General features: G+C 46.2%; 1 protein-coding gene across 1 annotated transcript in view; it reads left to right on the plus strand.

The window, feature by feature from the left end:
• The window catches only part of CFAP77 (cilia and flagella associated protein 77), a 61720-nt gene that overhangs the window by 27659 nt on the left and 15921 nt on the right, over positions 1-18140 (plus strand). Inside the window, exons 2-3 of the mRNA XM_059829048.1 lie at positions 9054-9153; positions 9721-9949. Of these exons, the coding sequence (XP_059685031.1) occupies positions 9054-9153; positions 9721-9949 (329 nt within the window). The remainder of the gene's footprint in view (positions 1-9053; positions 9154-9720; positions 9950-18140) is intronic.

Here is an 18140-nt window from a genome sequence, read left to right on the forward strand (position 1 = left end):
TGTAGCCATTGCTTGGATGATAAGATGCAGTTTACCCTGCAGAGAGTTCAAATCAGCACAGCAGGATCCCTGTTTCATCCTATAATTTTCTATTCCAACACGTAGTGTTTAGAAAGTGAAAAAGGGTCTCACCCCACTCCAACCAACATCTGAAAGGTTACAGGAGCTCTTCATCCCTCAGAGTTTCCAGGAGGCAAAAGAAAGGCTCTGTGGGCCAAACTGTACCCATGCTCACAGCTCTACAAAGGCTCTGTCCTCTGTGGCATATTTGCATCTCTATTACCATCACTTTGTCTTCTGCACCAAGCCACAAATGGCCATGAGTGCTACTGGCTTCTTCCGTGCTTAGAGCCTGATAAGTCTCTATTTTGCTGGAGTATGAGGACACAGAAACCAACTTCTCTGTCCCTGCTGCAAGGGCTCTTCAGGTCTCAGAAAATCCTGGCAGATGTGTTGGGTGCTGAATGCAGGAGACAGGACTGGAAACCCTAGGACTAGATTCCTTCAGGGAGATGGTGCCACTTTTTACAGAATCACCTTTTCTTCTAAAAGGGCATTTTAAATAATAAGATTGGAAGTTGCCGCATATATCTTTCCAACTGATCTACTAATCATATTTCTTCAAATTTTATATCCCTGACCCTTGTAAAGGGATTGCAAGGAAGGCGTTTTTTAAGCTGCATTTTAATAAGTCAATATGAAAGCTCAAAATTATTTAAAGCTTCTTAAATAGGATTATATTTGATTTCTTGTGGGAATAGTGGGGGATAGTCTAGTAAAGACGTTCTGTCCTGCTGAGGTTTTATTACATTAAAGAAACAGCATCCTTTTTTAAACAGCAAAAACTTTTATCTATTCTCTAATGAAAATGGAGATTATTCTGTACATGAGGTGACTGAAGTTGGTAAGTTCCTGCACCTGTGATCAGAGATTAGAGTTTCTCCTTGAGTGAAAGCTGAGAGATTCCTGAACCAGAGGTTTGCCCAAATTTAACAAGTTGTCTGTTAGTCTGAAATATTTGAATAATTTGTTCTAGGAGGTACCACAAGTGTACTGACTTCAGGCAAATTCTGCTGTGAAATAACAGGTAACTCTTAAGGCATCTGGTATCTCATTTGCAGCCAGGGATTGAATTTGGCCCTAAGAATCAGAGGTCTGTGCCACCAGGGAACTATTTTGCTATAGGGGGAATGTGGCCATATTCAGTTGCCTCAGAAAGGCCCACAGTCAATTTCTCACTTGCATTCAACTCCTTTAATGTCACTGCAGCTTATATGGACGCTACACTGGCAGCATTTAGCCTAATATGTTCTATAGCACCCAAAGAAATTCAAGAGGAGGAAATTAAAACCACCTGTATGGAATTAAAGGAGCCAGCAGCAAGTTACACGGTGTAAACAGCAGCTTCACTAAGTTGAGTTGTGCTGGACATAATCTGGGACAACATCTGGCCTTGAGAACATAAGGGGATTTTTCTTGATGTAGCAGATGGGGAGGTTTATAGAACAGATATTACTAAGGATGAAGCACAGAGAAAAGGTCATAACTGCTGGAAGGGGATGGAAACTTTTTTTTTAAAAAAACATTGCCCCACCTCTTTAACATTTAGAGAACGTTCTCTCATCCTCAAATAACCCACATCCTGCTCTCAGCTAAACCGCAGTGCTCCCACTGAAGCCAACAGACACTGAGCAAAAGCATTCCCTTGCAGAATTTGACTTCAGGGTTTGCAACACAGCAGGTATCCCCAAGGCTTTGGTTCTCTGGGAAATGACAACCCCACTACACCCTTTCCAGCTACTCTCTGGATGCCCCACATCTCTCTGGGGAGTCAAATGCAAAGATGGTAAAATAGCCTTTTGCCAAGGTGCTAGGCACTATCCTGCCCACATTCTGCCCAAAGCTCCCACAACTGCTGCCACATCAAAGACAGAATTATTCCACTGATTTTCCCATCCTGATCCATCCATACACACACCTACATTTTCCCCCGGATGTTGCCTATAGGGAGAGCAAGAACTCAGAGATGTCTCTCTCCATTCGGCTGCTCCAGGGCCACTCCATGCTGTACCAAACCATTCCGCTGCTGTCCCTATGTGTCCTCAAATCTCTCCCAGGCTCCTTCCACCTCTTAGAGGTGAATGGTGACTGTAGCTCAAGAAAGATCAGGTACAGGTAAGACCTCAGTCTAGCAGTCGCTGTAAACTGCACCCATCTTCATTTAGCCCAAATAACCCATCCGTCCTGCCAGAGGCTTTGTCTTATGACTACAGACCACGCTGCTGCTTTAAGGCTCGCAAGCAAGCGGAGGCTGATGTGAACTTCACAAGCTGTGACACCCACTACAGAAACGCGTACGCTTCTTTGACCTTCAACGCTGGCACAAAACCTTACACAGACACAAATTTATCTTAAAGTCAGAAGCAGATTTAATAGAGCAGGAGAAGATCGTTTTCAGTATTTCCATCTCAATTATAGTCAAACACCTTGGTGAGTCTCAGCCTTTGGGGCTGTACCTGGGCTGCCTGCTCCCAGCGTTGAGACCGTTGGCAGAATCAGCAGAAATAGCACAACTGGACAAGTGGTGGTGATTTATCAATGCTGAAGTAATTCATACTGACACGGAGGCACTGAGGAGGCGCTCAGGGTCCAGCAGGTGCCCCCAAAGACCCAAGAGTTATATGGTGCCATACACTGACAGTGGCCGACTTGGGATCTGACTCCCTAGCCAAGAGCATCCTTTTTTTCCAAAACCATTTTCAAATAGCAGAAAGCAGCAGCCCTGTTATGGAGAAAGGCAATTTTAACAGTTGCAATGACCTACTGCTAAAACTGTCCCTCTAAGAGTGCATTATCTTCTAACTTAATAAAGCGCGACTAGTATTCAGAGTCCCAGAATTTTGGGGCAAACAATTTTTCAAGGGAAAACTGGAAGGTGAATACACTCATGGAGACAAATGAAAATATTGTGTAGGCAAATACTTTCATATCTGTCTGGCCCTTTAAAACCAAAATGATAGAGTTCATTTGCATTTAGATCTCTTTGGCTCCCTCTTTTCATCTAAAGACAAATCCTCACAAAGGCTGCTTAATTAGACCAAATTAGATTTCCACCTAGTGGCTTGTCATTCATTAGAAAACGCTGTTCTTTTTTTCTGTTTTGGTAATTATAGGCTGGTCTCGCAGTGTTCACTTCAGGCTCAAAGTATGACTTGCATTCATGATTTTGTGCAGATGAGAGGAAAATTATTCAGTCGCATCAAGTCTGCCCATTTTACAAGTTGGATAAAGATCATCGCTGGAGTCTTTTATGTAATGGGGTATACTCTTTCTTAAGTCTTTAATGATTAATTGTAATAGCAGATCTCATGGCAATTTTCAAGACTAAAAGCTATGTACAAACAGTTTGCACGTGAAGCTACCGTACCAGATAGCGGGTGTGTTTCCTCAGATATGGGTTTCTGTGTCACGGACCCGCGCACGTGGCCCTCGGTTGTCGGCGTTACGGCCTCGCTGTAAGCAGAGAAGATGGGAAGGGGCAGGCTGGTGCCTGGGGTTGGGGAGGTAGAACCCTGGGCTGGAATTGCCATCTGCAGCCCAGTTGTGCCGCCGATGTCTAACCCAGCCTGGGGGACGCCTGTGTCCCACACATTTTCGCAGTCCTCTGGTGCCAGTGTTACGCAAAACATAGCTATTAGAGGGGAAAATCTTTCAGATTTAGACCTGACGCTCGAAGGTTTCTAGCTAATAAGGCTACAGCTCCCAGCGCAGGTCAGTCAGGAGCACAGGTTAGTGTGGACTGCATGTGTAGACATATCCTGGGTCAGCAGTGTCTCTACCCTGCCTGGGGTAGGAGTTAAACTGACGGTAAGATCCCTGAGCTTTACCGTTCCTGACTCCAAGGGCAGCAGTTTGCCCAACCATCACCCTTTTCTCTGGGATATACACCACTGTGGGACACTATAATAGTTTGGTCTTCCACTCTGAACGCAGCAGAGTACCAGAACAGTCTGCTTCTCTCCCCAGTCCAAACTGCATTCCCTTTGCTGTATGGACACATTAATTCCCCGCCTCAGTTTCCCCACTACTACAGCAGGATTAATGGTCAGTGGCGTGTTTTGAAGCTTAATAAATGAGGGCCAGATTTTGGGGTCCTTCATCAAGCAAAACTTCCTTTGACTTTGATCTTTAATGTTTATGAAAAGCTTAGAAGGTAAGTGCCGACTTATTATTAATAATCTTCTTGGGAGTGGAAGTTACAAGCAGTTAGCAGCAGGCAGCCCAGCAGCCACCAGCCCCTGCTAAGATTTCTTCTGCACTAACAAATCCAGATTTTCAGGTGTTTTTTTTTCTAATGACATTCTTGTTTTCCCAACCATTTTTTGTGAGAGAGGGAAAGTAAGTTTTTCCCTCTACCTTTAAAAAAAAATCTGATCAAATTTGCCTTTCTCAAAACACTGAACATTCCCTTTCTCATCTACCTAAACCTGATGTTGAGTTACTGTCCCCCAGAGGCTTTCAGTAGCTCAGTTCTGATGTATCCCTGCACTTTGTAGCTCACTGCCTTCTTAGAGTGTAATCAAACATCAAGCTAAGTAGCAAATAAATCTCCCGATCTCATAAGCTGCACAGCAAGATCATGTAAATGCAAATGAAGGGCTTGATTTCAAGCTGTCGCGGGGGGAAGGAGGGAAAAATGCTGGGCCTTGTCACCGCAATCACTTCACTCTGCAAGTGCAGTAAATCTGCAATAATAATAGTAATGGCAGCGTGACGGGAGGCTTTACTGTACAAGGGGGTGTAATGAAAAGGGGAACAGAAGGTAGGGAAGGAAGCAGAGCCTGGTGGGCTGAAAACGCACTGGCGCGGGGTTTGCAGGCATCCGCAGGGCAGAGCTGTCAAGGAGGGGACAGGGCAGCCCCGCTGAGTCGGAGCAGAGAGGATTCATGGATTTGCCCAGCGTCGTCTCCCACTGAAGGGCTGCCTTAGATGCAGGGATTAAAAAAATCCATGCCTCCATCGCTCACTGTACCTCTCTGCACAGACACATCTCCTACCCCAGTCTCAGTCATCTTTAGAAAATTGATGCAATATGTGCCGATGGGCCATAAATACCAGGGGATGAAACACAAATAAGTCTTGCAACAAAACCTGGAATCCTTAAAGGTTTTTTTACTTCCTTACACCTGTGCAACGTGCCCACCTCCTACAAACAGACACATTTCCGAGCCTTCCTCTTCCTTCACAGCTAACATTTTCCAACACCATTAGACACTCAAATACAAATCCAGGGCTCAAACCCAGGGCTGCACAAATCGGGAACTACCTGGCAAAGGCCAGGGAGCTCGATACATCCAACACCACTCGCTCTTCAGCTGCCCAGGGTATCCCCATCGATCAAACACCCCCACCACTGCGGTACAGCCAGTCTGAGCATGGCACCCGCCAAACCCAGGACAGACACACCTGGTTCAACAATGAAAATTACCATGTCCAAGGGGAAAGGATGCATTAGGTGAGTCCTTAAAGACAGCTTGAGAGAGCAAACAAAGCCTCAGCACACGTCTCTCGCAGCCCTGGGAGGAGGTGAGGATCTCTGCAGGATGCTCTGGGAATGCTTCAGGAAAAAGTCTAGAGTTGTCTTTTCCAAACAGGCTGGATAAACAGTATTTAACATGCCAGATTTTCCTCACTGAGGTCGTAAAGGGAGAAAACTTGCAGAAGGTACCTAGAGAAAATTAGGACCGCCTGGGATGCGGAGAGAGATGGTTTTAATTAGAGCCAAGAGGTGGGAAATAAGGCAGAGAAATGACATCTTAATGAGGTTTAATGAAGTTGTCTGCTGATGGGCACAGCTGTCAGACAGATCTGTATTCCAGCCAAGCAGTTTTGTGACAGGCTAAACCTGAACACAGGAAACAGTGCTGGAGCTGGGGAAGAAAAAAGGACCTTCTGCATCAACTTTGGCTCACTCTCCCCACAGCTTTACGACACAGCACACCTACAACGCCCCAGGACAAACAAATGAAACTAGCCCATGAGGTTGCAACAGCATTTTGCTAATTCATGAATGAGAAAGGCTGTAATCTTGGATTACACTGAGTAAGATTCATTCCTGCTACCTCCTTCCCATTCTTTGCTTTTATGGGTAAAAGATGTTGGCAGGCAACCAGAGTCCTCAGAGTCCATTGATTTTCTTCAGGCACAGGTTCTCTCCAAGTTCAACATATTGGACCAGATTTTTTTTTTTTGTTTTAATTAATTATCTAGCACCTTCAGCTTTATTTATTCAGTGCAAACTGACTGTAAAATGCCACCCGATCATAAAAGGAAACAGCATGCACTCATTTTGTGATGGAGTAAACACCCAACTGTGTTAACTTCAGGTGCTCTGCAAAAGGGAATCTTTAAATCCCATAATTTCTTCCATTCTACAGAGTTCTGCATTCAAAGGTCTGGAAGCAGCTTTGCCACAGGTTACAAACCTCTCTCCTTTCCTGCAGTTTCTCAGCAATTTTCTCCCATCTGCCACACCTTCACCATCATAGCAGATTTCTGACCTCACTTAGTTCATCCAGTATCAGAACATGATCCCTGGAAAAAGCCTTTTCTCATGCACCTGAAGAATGCTACACCATTTCCCTTGTATATCGGTGAAAACTAATCTAAAAATAGCTAGTGTAATGCCTGTAAATACAGGAGACATAGATCAGCAATGAAAGCTACTTTATCATCCCTGGCACCGGTTTATACGTTTTGCGCGATCTCCCTAACTCACACACAGCATACACGTATGGTTTAGCACTGCAGTGTGGTATTTCAGTTGTGGTAGCACTAAAAGCCCACTCACTCCCATTGTGCTTGGTGCTGGACACATCTGCAAGGGACGGTCCCTTCCTCTGCTAGAGGTTCAGAGGAGGCAGCTGGGGGAATGCAGCCGTGTTATGTACAGGTTGTATCAGGTAGCTGAGTCGATTGCTTTCAGAAAGGTCTGTTTGCAACAAAGGATCTGTAGCTTTGCACAGGGCAAGGAGCCTGATGGGGTTTTCGAGTCTATCAAAGGATCTTAGCAAGTCCAGAAAATTCATTTTCTGGTGAACTTGTGCTCCTGAGAGTTGTGGGAATACCACACTTGCTTTATAGCGTCACAAGTGCGTGGATTTAAAGGGGCCAAGACGAAGTACCTCCCTCCCAGACCTGGGAAGCAAGAGCCTGGATCTACCTGAAAGCATCACTGTACAGGCTTGCAGGCGCAGAGGATTTCATCCCAATGATCGCAAACTGGCAAAGCTGACAGCCAGCTAACCAGGATCTGCAAAGGAGCAGACCTGTTGTCACAACATGGACAAGTCGCTCAAGCAAGCGGGCACCACCTCACCCCTGGACACACTGGTGAGGAGGCCGGTACTGCAGCCACCGCGTGTGGTTAAGTTTTTGTGTAGCTGCATATAGAGGCGGGAGCTGAGAAACTCCAAACTGACAATGCACAAAAAATGGCTCCAGGCAAAAAAGTTTGAGGAATTATGAGCAAATTCTAGAGACCTCACCACAGAGCCCTCTGGAAAGGTGCCTGTTTGGGGCAGGGGTTATTAACCCTTGCTTGCCAGGCAAAACTGGCTCAGCGAGAGTTTTGCTTGATCTGAGGGTGGTGCAGAACAGCTCAAGCTGCTCGGCAGCATCATGCACACTTGCTAAGTACCCTTTAACAGCACATTTGAAAGAGGCCACCAGGCTGGCAGCGTACAGAAGAGCTGGGGCAGCTCCGAGGCCCTGGCCAGGGTTTGCACTGTGCTGGCTGGGAACAGAATGTAAATTTGGGTTTGGATGGTGTTCCTATACAAGCAGCTCCGGTAAGCTGCGTCCCTTATCAACCACTCTATAGCCTCAGTCTGCCATAGTGGCAAGTTGGACGTGGTTCATTTTCAGTCTCACTCTCTTCCCTCGATCCCTGCAGAAAGGGCTGCATTTGACTGAGCATCTCCCGGTCCAGAGATGTTCACTCTGGAGTGTAACAATGGTCATTTCAATGCTCTTGTTCAATGATTCACCCGTGAGAAGCACTAGAGTAGGATTTCAGCACTTCCATTCTCCCAACAAGACCTGCCAACGCCTACAACCCCCCAGTTTCCCCAACACCCTTCCCATGGAAAATAACCTGTCCCAAAGCACCCACACTATGCCTCAGGGCTCTGGGGAGGTCTTGTTGCCTGACCCTGCTCCAGCTTCTCCTAGCAGGAACCCAGACTACCAGGCTCTCGCCCCTTCCCTCCTCCACCGCCTCCTTTTCAAGCAGCAATAAGGTTTCAAGATACACACATCCTGCAGTGACTTCACCATGGAGATGGGAGGGTAGAGACAAAGGGGTGAGGGGAGGTCAGTTAATCCCACAGACACCACCAGGCTGGGACACACATGGGCTGGGGAAGAGCTCATTTTAAAACTAAATAGAAATGAGGTTATTGAGCTCAAGTTCTCTTTTCTGTGCTATAAACCCCAGGCTCTGCTCCCCCTTCTTCATCCCCTTTATCCTCCCCCTGCAACATGCCTTGCGTCTTGATTATTCCCAGGCAGGAGCGGTGATGTGATTGTGCTTGGGGAAGTTTGTGCCAGTTTTCTAGGAGGGTGCACAACGTGGAAATGAAATAACTCAAAGGGAAGTTAAGACTAGCTGCAGAGTCTCCCCAGCAGACCCCACAGCTGGGCATCCCAGCCAAAGGAGAAATTAACCAAACAAGACAACTTCAAGTCCATATATACTGAGCCAGGATCCCTGCTTCCAGCAAGGCTAGGTCACTTTATAACTCAGGTAAAAACTTGTGTGAAATTCCGCATCCCTGAGGCTTCAGCTCTCATGAAGTCTCATGGCTGTGAGTTCTCCTTTTGCACTATCACACTCGCTTGTGCCCAGACAGTGGGATTCAAACCCATGCCAAGTGGAGCCAGAGCCACTCCTGGTACTCATGGCCACATTCTATTACAAATTTGTATTTTCAGGTGCTTTAACTTATCAGGAAAGGTCTTTACAATTCTCCTTTAACTTCACTCTTCTGCAGGCAGAACTGGGGAAGCCCCAGAGAAACTGCTACACCCTGCCGGGCTTTGATTTTTCATATGGGCTGTACATCCACAGGACAGATGGAGGAGTCCCTGAAGGTATGACACCACCACTAAACTATAGACCTGCAATGAAGTCCTAATGCTGTAGTAGGGACTCTCCTTTCCTTCTCAGTGCTCTTCAATACTTCTCATCAAGCTGGAGGTGAAGGACTCCAACATTCACCCACTTTCATTAATATCACCCAAATTGCTTGGTGACTAGTAAAGTTTCTCCATCATATCGGAAACTTTTATAGGATCACACAAAGCCCAAGCAGAGAGGGGTATGGCATCTGCAAAGGGTGATACACATGGCCACTTGCATAACTTGAGAGAGCTCCTACTTTGTGCTCTCAGGGACAATTCCCCTGTGAAATCAGACTTGCTGAGCAAAAGAGGGTGGAGGGTGAGAAGACATCCAATTCAGATGGGAGATGTCCCCGTATGAAATCCAGTGGGATAGGATATGAAGCTCACTCTACAGCAAAACCATGGAAAAATGCATGCAAGCCGCGCAAGGCCCTTGTGCATGGTGTACAAACATCAGCCTGCCTTCCCAAGTAGGAGTTACCAGAGATGCCTGATCTTTTTCTCTTTGCCTCTCGTGTTTTCTTCCATCTCCAGCAATAGGCCACTGGAACACAGTAAAGCCCAGGACTGCTTTAGTTCAGAAGATGCCCCGAGACTTCATTACCATGAACCGTGGTGCTCTGAAGGCCGGTTATACCACAGCCCATGAATTTAATTTGTACTACAAGGCCAAGGACATTCGGCGCAAAGATGACGAATGCAGTCGCTTCAAGAGATGTCCTCCTAAAGTACCTGCAGACTTGACTTATGGCATCACAGCACGGTAAGGGGGAAGGCTTGGGGCCCTTCTCAGAATGAGATTATCCCCTCTCACCCTCACATCTGCATCTCCCCCACATCTCAGCTAGCAGAGTCCCCAAGACAGAAGTCTCCTGAACATGGATGTGCTGCAGCTGAGTCACAGCACCACTTGCATGTCTGATTGCACGTGTGTGCCAGATAATCAACTACCAAAATCTAATCTACATGCCACAACACATCCCCATTTCACCTCTGGCGCTAAGGGCTTGGAACCTCTTAAAAATACGTTCAATGCCAACCCTTTAACTTAAAGGAACATGAAGACTTGTAAGCCAGAATAACATCTTCCCAGGGTCAGAAAATGAGAGCAACAGCATTTCTACCTGTTTGCACTGGTTGAAATACTCTGGTGCAGTTAAGGATCAGTTTAAGTTCTTTATCCCACTCTCTCCTACTTGTTAGTTCATCTCCCTGCATTGGGCAGAAACTGGTAGTACAGCAGGATGGAGGCAAAGCAGCTTTACACTGCTCTCTTCTGCTTTCCTGGGCTCCCTCCCAAGGGCTGGAGGGGAGCTGATACCTGCTGCTCCCACAGCAACCTCTCTAGAAGGGCATGAACCTGCCTGTTCATCCCTTGCAATGCAGCAGGATGTTTAAGGCTTCACACTGGTGTTAGGTCTTTTGGATCACAGCATCTTCCAAAAGATTTTTATAAAGCATCCAGCATATGTGAGTCCTGCCTGAGGTTCAAACAGGTACAACATTTAGAAGTGACCCATTTAACGTCCCCCTCATGTACCAGCTCCTGTCTGCCTGCTGTGCTGGTTTCTCACGGGGAATTGTGCAACAGGGAGTTTTCAGGGGAGAATATCAACGCCTTGCTTAGACCAACTCCTAGGTTCTTCCACTGCCTGTCCTCCATGGGAGCAAGAGGGAGGCTGGAGGGAACTGTTGTCCAGAAGAGCCAGTGTGAGTCCAACACAAACAAGTGCTCAAAGCCTCTGAAAGGGGCTCCGAAGCAGCCCTGCTGCTGCTGGAGCGCGGAGGGTTTTCTTGCTCTGTGCAGGTCTGGACCAGACATTAGGTTTCATTTTAAGAGCTGGATAATAATCACTACCAGAAAAATAACAGCTACAAATTCTAGAGAAAAGACATGATGAACAGCACTGTGTATTTTACATGATAGTAAATGGGCTTTGCATATGCAAATTGAATGGATTTTAAAATGGTATTTAATGACAATTTTCGTAGCAGACATTAACATTAATTGCATCAAAATGAAAATGTAGCATTAGCTTGCTGTTAGCTGCAAATGCCCCAGCTATAAAGCTTTATCTTTATCAGTATCAGCCCTCACCAATGTGACAGGGCTGCTCTGCAAATTGCAGGCAAAAGGGCTTTTATGTTGCAAAAGTATCCCCCAATGTAGACCAAAATCAACATCAATTTTGCTTTATTTCTTCATAAACGGAGGTTAAATGGCTGCCTGTAAGAAGTCTAGGCACGTTTCAAAAGTTTTAAGGAAAATCTGCAGACCCCACAATAGCAGAAGTAGTGGGAAAGGGCTTTTAATTTAAAGTTATTATTGTACAACTTGCCTTCTCCTTAATAGCTACCTTTTATGCAGACTGATTGTATTTATCCCTTTACTTTAAAAGCATGTTATAGACAAAATCAAATTACTGGGATTACCGAGGAGTTGTTATAGCCATTTCGGTAAAAGTGGGAATTTAACACACTTTTCCATGACTGGCAAGTTAAAGATAGCGGCTTTGGTGAGCACTCCCCAGCCCAAGCCTGTCCCTGGTCACAGCTGACCAGGTTCAGCAAGACCTGCCTTGTTAAAAATGACTTGGTTGTCAATGAATTTAAGTTGCTTCTGCTTTTGGAGTAAGCCCTGTACAACTGCGTTCTTAGTGCTGCTAATTGGGAAGGCACTTGCAAGTAAGATACATGCTTGTGTGGGGGCAGGAGAGAACAGTGGCATACACTCTTTTTCCTTCACTCCAAGCACTTGCTCGCCTTTAGAAATGTCCACTTTGATAAACATCTCGGGTACGGTGAAGTTTTGCAACAAGAACAGAGCCTGCATGTCATTCCCTAGCCCAAGGCACAGCACAGACAGTACAGCTGAGATGACCAGAGAGCCAAGGTGCCTTCCCATCGCACTGGAAGTGGCTGCAGCCACCCTGCCTGATGAAGGCAATACTCTGGGACAATCCCCAGAGCGCCAATGCAAACCCTTGCAGTCTGCACCCCCAGCTCCATTGCAGCTCTTCTGCGCAGCTGGAATTGCAGCTAGTGCCAGCACATGCCCTCAGGGCTGGGCTGCCTCCCTGGGAACAGCAGCACCAGGTGTTAGAAGGCCCAAACAACTCAGCAACTGTCACAGGAACGTATTTGTGGTCCTGCAGCTGTCAGTGGATTAACACGCAGAGGGCTTCTCAAGCCCTGACAATGTATCTCCAGCCCCTTCTCAGGCCCTCGGCTGCGCTACTAAAGGCTTCTGTCTCCTAAAGACACTAAGGTCAGGAGTTCTCCCCAGGCTCACAAGTACAAGCTCTCCTGGATCATCCCAAATGGAAATGAACGCAAACGCTGTAGTTGCTATTAGTGCCTTATTAATCACACCCTGGCCCTGCTGCTCTGTCTAGCACAGCAGATCGCTTATGCCTCTGCTTTCCATTCATGGTGGATGTGTGCTGCATGGAGCATTTCACAAGGCAGCGTCAGACACTGGAGTGAGCTTTCCGAAGCTTTGAGGCCTCTTTCCTTTTCTGGGATATTTACCTTCAAAGGTCACCCACACCCCTCTGTTAATTCCCTGTGGGCATCTTCCAGGGGAGAGAAGCAGCTCTGCTTTTTTGCTGATTCCCCCCTGTTCTCTCCCTCCCTTTTCCCAGAGAAATGTTTGCTACGAATCATGTGGCCAGCTTTGTTGTGAGAGTCATAAAAAAGACATTTTTCATCTCTCCTTTTTCCTGCTCTCGCCCCCTTCTCTCTCTCAGTATCAGACAGAGATTTATTCCCTCCCTGATGCCTGTGGCATTTGGAGCTGGGAGGGGTCAGGGGAAGCACTGATGGGACGATAATAGATAATACAGTGGTTCCCCAGGGTCTTGTCCAGCTCCGTAACCGATCCATCAGCAGGCAGTGCTCATGCCAAGGTCAGCAGTAACGAGGATGTGGTAGGGTCCCAGCCTCCCCCATGGGGCATCCTCTAGTCAGGCTCCCCCAATTCACGCTCCAGCTTCTGATCTCTACAAGAGCTACCTTGTGCAAGCCACCATTTGCAAGAGCACGTGTCCACTGAGCGCAGATGCTGGGGTAATGACTGCGTTACAGTGCACGCAAGCTCAGCTTCACCCGCCCCAGCCCTCAGCCCCACTGCAAACAGGTCTACAGGTTTTCTTTCAAGGAAAATGCCCATCATTGGCAATACCTCCTTCTCCAAGAGCTAAACCCACCCCATCCACGTCCTCTGTGCATGACACATTACATAGCCATAAGATGCGTGTGGATTAGGGTTGCTGTCCTCCTGGACCCAAGCCCTAGGTCCTTTCATTTAAAATAATCCCACAACACAGTGCTACTAACAGGTGTATTCAGCCCCCATACTCTGTGTAATTACTTTGTTTTACAAGAGGGAGGATGTCCCCCAGGGCACTGAGTGGGCTGGGTTTTGATCATACTGGAGATCTAAAGACACAGAGGGTCTCTGAAGGCCTCCAAGATCTTCACTGGTGTCAATACCGCTTGGTATTCAAGGTGCATTTGGAAACCCCAATAGATGTCCAGACCCACATTTATCCTCCTAACCAACTTTTCTGAAGTTCACTGTGCACTGAAATTAGCAGACATTAAACAGTCATTTTTGGAACTATAAGTATGCACAAAGATATGGATGCTGTCTACAGCTAGATTTTAGATTATATTGATTTGCACAAGGTCACACAAGGAGTTTGAAGCCAAAACACACCAGCACACAGCTGGTACCCCAAGCACAAGTTTTATCCCCAGGAGCTAGCAGTGCAGAGTACATCCTCAGCATGAACACACTGTCCAGCATTACCAGGGCTGCTTTTAGAGAAAAGCTTTCATTTGCTTCTTAGTAGTGCAAGTTTCCTAACTCTGCATACTATGTCCCAGAACATACTCCTGGACACAAGGACCACACAGACGTGCCATTCTATGCCTGTACCTCCTTCAAACCCTGCATGGCCATAACCCTGCCTCCGACATGCTGCCATCCACTTGGCAGTTGGCCTGTAGGTTGGGCTGACCTTGGGTGTGCTGGCAGGATTTCCCTGGCACTCTGTCATCCCCATATCTCCTGCCAGGTCCCCCCTACTGTCTGCCTTCGCTTCAGCCGTCCCTTTCCTGAATTTTACATCCCATCTTCCTTCTGACTTCATCTCCTCCTAACATTCCACCTCCCATTTTCTAAAACTGGTCTTAATCCTTTAGCAGCTGCTTTCACCCTGTTCCTGCAGCAAACTCACAGCTCTAAAGCATTTGGTCACTGCAATCTCTCATCTTGAAATTGTTACAATTGGCCAAGGGCATCAGTTATCCAGTACCTCCTCTTTTCTTTGTATCATTTGCAATTGTCCTAATGCTCTGTTGACAATTGTCTCACTGGTCTTTAGCAGCTCAGCTGTTACCTTGACTATCCCTGCAGCTTCCTGGCTTAATTGACTGCTCTGTCCTTAGCTTTCACCCTCCCCAAAAAGGGAGGTTTCAATGCTCATGCTTCTGCTTTTTGCAAGTGGCTTTTCCACCCAAAGTGCCCGTGGTGTTTGCACAGAGACAGAATAAAGTTTAGACATCTGCCCAAAAGGTGCTGACATTCCCAGCATCTCTTTCGCACAAAGTGTGCACTGACAGGTTCATTTCTGAGACACAGAGAACATTTCAGGTCATTAATATACAGCCCTGGGAAAAAAAAAAACAAACTAATCTAGCTATAGACCAACTGCAAAGATATGTCAAAGAAGAGCAGAGGGTGTTCCTGGAAAGAACCCACCAGGAAAAGCTGGACAGGCAAGAAAAATGAGTATTAGAGCAAGTCCACATCTGATCCACAATCACTGGAAGCCAAACAAATAGAGTGTAAAGCCACAAAAGTCCAAAAGATTGGGGCAAACAAAAGTTTCAGAAAAAAATATCTGAGCACTGACAAAACAAGTTATAAAAATGTAACATAGTGACTGGAACCACTGTCAGGCTGAAGGCACCAGAAAAATGCAACCAAGTTAAAATATATAGGACTCTCATCAGTTCAGATAATTGCATATCCTATCCAGTTCCACAGCAAAAGGCACTTTGTGTCTCTGCCACCATTCTCACATTGCTAAGATAAGAATTTCTATTTCAAGAATCATTTTCTTCTACTGGAGACATTCCAGGCTGGGTATGTGCTCACATCACTGTGTGTACATTAGCTACCGCAGAGCTCCCAGCCGCACCCACCTGCATTGTGCTGCCTTGTGCCCAGGTGGCTGCAGCATCTGGTTGGGCAGAAAGACCTGTTACCCCCTTCAAAAAAAAAATCCTGAGTGCACTGTGAAGATACAGGTTCTCCTTCAGTGTAGTTATTTGCTGCAGTTGTAACAGTTTGACTACTTCAGGCTCCCGGATTAAGAGAAAATAAACAGCCAAGTCATGGTTTGGCATAAGGTTCAGGTCCTGCACATCAGCCACAGAGCTGGGGAAAAAAAAAGATCTAAAGAATAGAGATTTAGATGCCTTATTACCAATTACTGAATAGGAAAGTAATTTACTCTCGCACATAGACTGGCTGTTGTCCGAGGGTTTATCTCCATTGATTACAGCTGGCTGAAAAATTTCTACCAAAACTTTTACCATCTAAAACTACTTCTTGCCACAAGTGGACTCTTTCCCTTGCAAACTTCTGCTTTTGCAGTCTGTGCAATGAAAATCTGGGTCAGGGGGAAATAACCACAGAATCCTTTTTGTGAAAGCAAAGCTTTTCAGCCCTCATTGACATCTTTTCCTTTCAAACGAAGTAATGTTCCCACCCAGCCAGAGAGATTCAAGCATGGGATGGAGGTCAAGGGGAAGACCTTGCTCTTTGATTTGTTTTGCTCAGTGTTGTGGGGTTTTTTTCTTGGTTTTTTACTCATCAAGATGTTTTGCATTTGTTGATGGCTGCAGACTGAGCATTGTTCACTCTCAGCCATGGATTGAGACCTCCAGGCAGAATAGCTCTGCCCCATGATCACATCCTACCTGCGTTTCTCACAGGGTAACAGCAGATTTCCAGTCAGTAGACAAATGTGTTGAAGACAAACCTAAGTAATCTTCAATTAAGTCAGCCAAAGAGTATCTCCAACCCAAAAAAAAAAAAAAAAATCAATGCTAATGCACAAATTCCAGCTCGTGAAGCCAGGTTATTTAATGGGTAAGAGCTGGCTTGGTATCTTCACTGCAAGACACGTGTTTCCATGTGTGCATTTAGGACCATTACAAGTGTACATCTCACTCTGGGCCTGGAAGGGAATAGTAAAGCAAATTGGTGCTCTTGTAACCATGTGTACTCCTAAGTACAGCTATGAGCATCTGATAAATCTTTTAAAGTGCATGTTTACAATGGATTTTATTCTTTTTACTGTTCTATACATACGAGTCCTCTGAGCAAAATAACAGATCCTCTGACACTTAGAAGAAGCCACTGCCTCATTGGCTGCCCACAGTGAAATAATTTATATTGTTATTTCCTCATCCAAATTACAAAGATTGTAAAGAAGCTTCAGAAATTCAGAGTAATCAGTGCTTCGACAGCACAGATCCTGCAGCTGCCATGTGGGTGAAAGACCCATTATTTCAACTGAGAGTTTTGCCAGCCTAAAGACTGCAAAAAAAAATTGGTCCCTGAGTGTTTTCTACCAATTTTTCTCTTGTTATTTTCTTCAGTGGTTAATGGAAAGTGAGGACAAGTGGAGATCATTTAAAAATGATCTTTCAGGCCTCTCCATGGGTTTATTGCCAGAACCTGTTTAGAGAACCATAAAGCTGTAAGGGGCCTATAACTTTACCATATAGTCCACAACCTTCTTAGGAAAATGAAGAGCCTTTACATTCATGCCCTGCTTGTTTTGCCATCTCTCCCTCTCCTTACAAACACACCGGCAGGCATGTGTGCGGGGACTGCCAGAGCCACTAATTGAATTCACTCTTGCGAAAGTGTTAACAAATTGTAACTGACCTTTCATACAAATTTCAAAGTCAAGAATTCACCACTAACTGCACATCCCTCTGCCATTCACTGTTATGCAAAACCCACAAACAATTAAAAGAAATAACGAAGAGCCCAGCGGCCCTCTTTCCTAATTAGCTGCAGGAGGCAGTGCTTGGGAGTGTGGCTAAGTGCTTCAATTACCTCGGCCCTCCTCACTGCCCTTGTTAGAAGAGACAGGTCCACCGGCCAAAGGGGAACAATTAAGGCAAGGCAGAGCCAGGCAGTTTGCAGGGGGATGCCGGGGCCATGCCGGCTTTCACACAAGGGCCAGAGCTGTAATCATACCCCAGATTCCTGCTGGGCTACACTGAGACAAATTAATGGTAGATAGATTGCTAGCTATAGCCCATCAGTAACAAGGGAGGAAGGCAGACAATATAGCAGTACAAGAGAGCTGTAATCAGAATTTTCCTGTGCTATCAGCCCCCTCTCAGGGCAGAGGGACCTGAGCATTAATGCCTTACTGCTGCCTGCATTGGCGGTACCCCAAGGCCCCGAGCAGAATCACAGACCCAGCTTGTGCTTTATTCGCTGAAGATGATCGGCGCTGGCTGCGCTGAGGAGCCCCACGCTCCAGAGATGCTGGAGACCAAACCGATTCCCAAAAAGAAACCAACCCTGAGGTGGTGGGAGCTGGTTTGGCTGTCCCAGCCACAAGCCAGGGGAAGATCTCTATATGGACACTACTACCACAGGACAAATCCTTCCCATCATGAAGTACACAGGAAAGGAATAGATAGGTGGTTCCCCATGCAGCTGTCTCCCCTGTGGACTGAAGACCCCAAAGACAGATCGTGGCTGTGCAGCAAAAGCAGATCATCTTAAATGGAAGGACACCAGCAAGGACTTGGTAGGACTCGATGATCTTAAAGGTCTTTTCCAACCTAAACGATTCTATGACTAAACCCCCCTGAAACTTCATTAACCTTTCAAGAAAGAGTTAAAGTTTCAG

This window comes from Gavia stellata, chromosome 24 (assembly GCF_030936135.1).
Source record: "Gavia stellata isolate bGavSte3 chromosome 24, bGavSte3.hap2, whole genome shotgun sequence".
Taxonomy (NCBI): domain Eukaryota; kingdom Metazoa; phylum Chordata; class Aves; order Gaviiformes; family Gaviidae; genus Gavia; species Gavia stellata.